General features: G+C 49.1%; 1 protein-coding gene across 1 annotated transcript; it reads left to right on the top strand.

Moving 5' to 3' along the window:
- Positions 1-2043: 2043 nt before the first annotated feature.
- CCN1 (cellular communication network factor 1) lies at positions 2044-4936 on the top strand. The gene is made up of 5 exons (XM_008690644.2): positions 2044-2355; positions 2662-2875; positions 3224-3580; positions 3709-3920; positions 4036-4936. Exons 1-5 carry the CDS (start codon positions 2293-2295, stop codon positions 4336-4338), a joined length of 1149 nt encoding a protein of 382 aa, XP_008688866.1. The 5' UTR covers positions 2044-2292; the 3' UTR covers positions 4339-4936.
- Positions 4937-5722: the final 786 nt, after the last annotated feature.

The raw sequence follows: 5722 nt of genomic DNA, 5'->3' as shown, positions 1-5722 counted from the left end.
ATTCTCTCCCCACGACCTCCTCCCACCCTGTACTGCGCCTACTCACCCCCATCCCCAGTCACTTCATTAAGACGGAAACAATAATGAAGCTTTAATGCAGGAAAAAATGTTTTCCAAATAATAATAGATGGACTGTCTTGAGTATGAAGTAGGGCCCAGATTTTCCTCATTTTATTTGCATAGTACCTGACAAGCCATAGTCTTGAAAAGTAAGCCCTGCACCCCAAACCCCCTCCAACAAAGCCTGAGAGATCCTATTCCCAACTAGCAAAAGCTTCTTAGACTTATGAAAGGGCACTTTTGAATGAATGAAATTTAACTCTTTCCTGCCACAGTTCTCTTTATTGGAGGATGTTTTCACTGCAATAGCTTCTCATTGTGATTATCAGAGTCATTCACAGAAAAGTTGGCACTGAAGGAGTTCTTAAGCAAGACTGCTAAATTGTGAAGACTGAACAGCCCTTCACTTTTAAAAGGACGAAGAGTTCTAGAGCACATAGAAAGATTAGCATAATTATTTGTGTATGTTTTTATTAAAATTGCATAAGAAGATAGTTTTTGAAATTTTGAGGGAAAATTTATCAGTCACACGAATGATACTGATGATGTTAAAGCAAATTGCTTTGTAGGGGGGTCTTCTGAGTGTGTTGAAGACAGAATAGGATCTTATATTCTTTTTTTTTTTTTTAAAGATTTTATTTACTTATTTGACAGACAGGGAGACAGCCAGCGAGGGAGGGAACACAAGCCGGGGGAGTGGGAGAGGAAGAGGCAGGCTTCCAGCGCAGGAGCCTGATGTGGGGCTGGATCCCAGGACTCCAGGATCAAGCCCTGAGCTGAAGGCAGATGCTTAACGACTGCGCCACCCAGGCGCCCCAGGATCTTAGATTCTGCTAACAGTTTTATTACAGAACATTATAATCTCCTATTTCTTTGTACTTGACTAGAAAAGCATTGCAATCCATTTGAAATGGGAGGCTCCTAAGTGGTCCCAAGGAAATGTGTTAAAAACCCCTCAAAACTTTCAGCTTTAGATCCACTGGGAACAATGGTGCTGGAATCTGGTTTGGCATTGCAGTATACACAGGTGATGATCTCAGGACAAATCCCTGCAAGGTGGTCCCCTGGGCTTTTGGCTGGCTGCTTAGTTAGCATCGCCTCCCGCCCGCCTGCGGAGGGAGGCTGGAAGGGCTTACCCAGTCTCCCGCATCCGTGAGGAAGTAGAAGTCAGCCTCCCGGAGAACTCCCTGCATTCATTTCCTCTCGGACTTCCAACCCAGGCAGTGGGCTGGAACTAAAGTGGGAACCTCCAAAAACAAACAAGTACGACATACCAAAAAAGGGAGGGGGGCGGAAGGGGGAAGACCTCTGCCTGGGAATCTGCCAGACAGTGGGGGAAGTTGATTTTTTTCCCTCTTCTCATTCATAAATGCCACTGAGGGTATTAATTTGCAATACACTTAACTTGGCTAATAAACACCATGCCAAAGCTTTGGGACTGGATTCGAGCATGCCTCTATGAAATCCACAAATAGATTCCTGGCTCACAGACGCACTCCTCCTCCCCGTTCGCCTGTCAATAGATAACTTGACTCTCACCTTCTCAGTAAACAAGCAAACAGCTCGCTGCCTTCCCGGGTGAGGGCTTCCAAGGCTGCCCGGTCAACTCGGCATCACCAAACAAAACCACTTTTGTTCCTCCCTCCCAGGTCCTCCCACCCTTCCAGTGCAGGCAAAGTTCTGACCTCGCCCCCCCCCCCGCCCCTTCCACCACCATTACCACCAACACGCCAGAAAGAGCCCTCCCCAACAGAAGTAGTTATTTAAAGTGGAAAAAACGGGAGATTGTTTTCTTGACGGGTCCAGAAAAAAAAAAAAAAAAAGGTGCAACGGAGCCAGGGGAGGCGCTTGGCAGCAGCCCGCGCCAACCAGCATTCCTGAGATGTTTGAGAATTCTGGAACTCGCAGACAGAGCCGACGTCACTGCAACACGCGGCGCCGCGGCCGGCCCGTATAAAAGGCGGGCTCTGGGCGCTTGGGCAGACCGCGAGCGAGAGCGCCCCCGAGCAGCACCCGCGCCCTTCGCGCCTCCTCGGGAAGGACCTCAAGAGAAGGACGCTTGCAGCCCGCTCGCCGCCCCCGGCCCTCGCCCTCCTGCCACCGGGCCCGCCGCCCCGCCGCCGGGACCGGAGCCTGTCCCGCCTCCCGGATCTACGGACCCGACCCGGTCTGCTGCGCACCACTGTGTTGGCGTCTTTGCTTCCGCGCTCGCCCCGACTCCTGCGCGCCACAATGAGCTCCCGCACGGCCAGGACGCTCGCCTTCGCCGTCACTCTTCTCCACTTGGCCAGGCTGGTAAGTTCTTTTGCCTCCGCTTCCCCATCCGCTCTCCCAGGCCCTTCCCCTTTCCCCAGATTGTCCCCGGCAGAGAAAACTAAACTAAAAAGTTTGGGGGCGTTTCGGGTTAGCTCTTTCTTTGGGCCCCCCCTGGAGACGCGTCGGGGGCCTTGCTGGCAGACGCAGCCGCCCGGAGTGGCCAGGCTGGACAGGATCAGAGACCCGGTGCGGGTAGAGTGGGAGGAACTCCTCCACCCCCATCCCTTCCCTGGGCTCCTCTGCGAACCGCACGGAGTCTCACGCGTGCCTTCTCCCCCTCTCTAGGCGCTCTCCACCTGCCCCGCCGCCTGCCACTGCCCCCAGGAGGCGCCCAAGTGCGCCCCAGGAGTCGGGCTGGTCCGGGACGGCTGCGGCTGCTGTAAGGTCTGCGCCAAGCAGCTCAACGAGGACTGCAGCAAAATGCAGCCCTGCGACCACACCAAGGGGCTGGAATGCAATTTCGGCGCCAGTTCCACCGCTCTGAAGGGGATCTGCAGAGGTAAGATGCTTGTGGTTTGGCCCCTTTAAAAAAATAATAGTCCTCGTAGTCCAGAAGTTTAGTAATTTTGAGACCATGTATGGTGATGCTTTGTTGTTGGTAGCTTGGCAGAAAGGCACATGATTTCAACAGTCTGGAATGCAATTCAGTGTGTCTGGGCCCAACGAAAAGCGCATACGGAAAAGTGATTCCTGACTAACTTATTGTTCTGGTCTGGAGTCCCCGAGGAATTGTAGGGAACTTTACCATAAATTGAATTTAACAGCAGAAAATATGTATGCGTTTAAGGCCATGGTTGGGAATCTTAACTTTAGCCTCTCTTTCCTTCTCTTTTGGTGCTCTTTGCAGCTCAGTCAGAGGGCAGACCCTGTGAATATAACTCCAGAATCTACCAGAATGGGGAAAGTTTCCAGCCCAACTGTAAACATCAGTGCACATGTATCGACGGCGCTGTGGGCTGCATTCCTCTCTGTCCCCAAGAACTCTCTCTCCCCAACTTGGGCTGTCCCAACCCCCGGCTGGTCAAAGTTACCGGGCAGTGCTGTGAGGAGTGGGTCTGTGACGACGATGGTGCCAAGGACCCCATGGACGACAGTGATGGCCTCCTGGGCAAGGGGCTGGCCTTCGATGCCTCGGAGGTGGAGTTAACCAGGAACAATGAATTAATCGCAGTTGGAAAAGGTGGCTCCCTGAAGCGGCTCCCAGGTGAGTTGGGACTGAGCCCGAAAGATGTACTGCGATACATTCCTAGTTTGAAACTTCGTAGAAATGAGTACTTGAATGTGTTGGGGTCAGTATGCCTCTGAGAAATTTGCCCTCTTGTCTGTGTCTAGTTTTTGGAACGGAACCTCGAATCCTATACAACCCTTCTTTACACGGCCAGAAATGTATCGTTCAAACAACTTCATGGTCCCAGTGCTCAAAGACATGCGGCACTGGGATCTCCACACGAGTCACCAATGACAACCTTGAATGCCGCCTGGTGAAGGAGACCCGGATTTGCGAAGTGCGGCCTTGTGGCCAGCCGATGTACAGCAGCCTGAAAGTAAGTTCGTGGGGGTGCTGGTAGACCGCTCCCGGGCAGCTGGGGGAGATGTGGGCCTCTCCTCCAAGAACGACAAACCCCGTTCCTAACTTGCCTTCTTGCCTCTTTCTTACAGAAGGGCAAGAAGTGCAGCAAGACCAAGAAATCCCCGGAACCAGTCAAGTTTACTTACGCTGGATGCTCGAGTGTGAAGAAGTACCGGCCCAAGTACTGCGGCTCCTGTGTGGACGGCCGGTGCTGCACGCCGCAGCAGACCCGCACGGTGAAGATGCGCTTCCGCTGCGAAGACGGGGAGACGTTTTCCAAGAACGTCATGATGATCCAGTCCTGCAAGTGCAACTACAACTGCCCGCATGCCAATGAGGCGGCCTTTCCCTTCTACAGGCTGTTCAATGACATTCACAAATTTAGGGACTAAATGCTACCCCGGTTTCCAGCACCAGGGTGACCGGAACTGGGGAGAAGAGTGCCAGAATCACAGAGCTGTGGGTGGGGGCGGTGGGGGTGAGGGACTCATTGTAGAAGGGATGCACTGCTCATTCGTGAGTAGTATTAAGGTATTTTGAAACTGCCGGGGTGCTGGTGCAGATGGACCCTAAGGCAGCCACAATTGGAGAATACTTCGCTTCATAATATTGGAGCCCATGTTACTGCTTCAGTTTGGAGCTTGTGCTGTTGATGACGTTCTGTTTTCTGTTTGTAAATTATTTGGTAAGCATATTTTTCTCTAGGCTTTTTCCCTTTCGGTTCTACAATTGTTAAAAAAAAAAAAAGTACTAGTTGATCAGTTAAAGCCTTCATCTTTTGACAGAAGTAAATGGGAGGGGATTCCATCCCTTCCTGAAGGTGACACTCTGTGAGTGTCCATGAGAGGCAGCTATCTGCACTCTAAACTGCAAACAGAAATCAGGTGTTTTAAGACTGAATGTTTTTATTTATCAAAAATGTAGCTTTTCGGGAGGGAAGGGAAATGTAATACTGGAATAATTTGTAAATGATTTTAATTTTATATTCAGTGAAAAGAATTTATTTATGGAATTAATCATTTAATAAAGAAATATTTACCTAATATCTGCGTGTGTGGCATTCAGTACTTTTAGAGATGACCCAGAGTCATTGGGAACAGACTAGCTTATTATGCATTCTTTCAGTCATTCAAACAGGACTACTTGAGTGCCTACTTTGTGCCAGGAACTGTTCTAGGAGCTTAGGATAAGAGCAGGGAACTAACCTACAAAAATAAGACAATAATTGCTTTTATCCTCAGTTGAGAAAAACCCTTGCATTTTAAGTAATCTGTTTTTAAAACATGTTTTGATCAATAGGCATTGTAGGAAGCACAAGGAATCTGAAGCTAAATGTGTGATTTAAATAATAATGCTTTATTTCATAAGAATTCAAATCAAGGGTCTCCATCACCCCCTCACTGTATGGTGGGTATAGTAGAGTCATTTATCATTTTAATCACTAGGTTATTGGGCTTGTAACCCCGGTAGAGGAGAGAAACTTTAAGGAAAAGAGTCCATAACCCAGGCTACCCATATCTAAATCCATGGGCAAGATTAAGTATGGTTGGATATGTTATAAAAGGTCACTTGTTTATAACTTTGTATTTTCCCAGTATTGCTCCTGAAGTGTAGGCGAACTACTTAAAAATCCACCTTTAGTTGGAATCAGAGAAAAAAATCTTGAGTCTATAGGAGTCAGTTTGTTTTCACTGAATGAGCTTGAAGCAATGACTTGTGTTAATCCTAATAAGCCACTGATTAGGTAAACATGCTGTTAAATGCAAAGGAATGCAA

This window comes from Ursus maritimus, unplaced genomic scaffold (assembly GCF_017311325.1).
Source record: "Ursus maritimus isolate PB19 unplaced genomic scaffold, ASM1731132v1 scaffold_12, whole genome shotgun sequence".
In the NCBI taxonomy this organism is placed as follows: domain Eukaryota; kingdom Metazoa; phylum Chordata; class Mammalia; order Carnivora; family Ursidae; genus Ursus; species Ursus maritimus.
The sequence above is the reverse complement of the archived record's forward strand: the minus strand, read 5'-3'. Positions and strand labels throughout refer to the sequence as shown.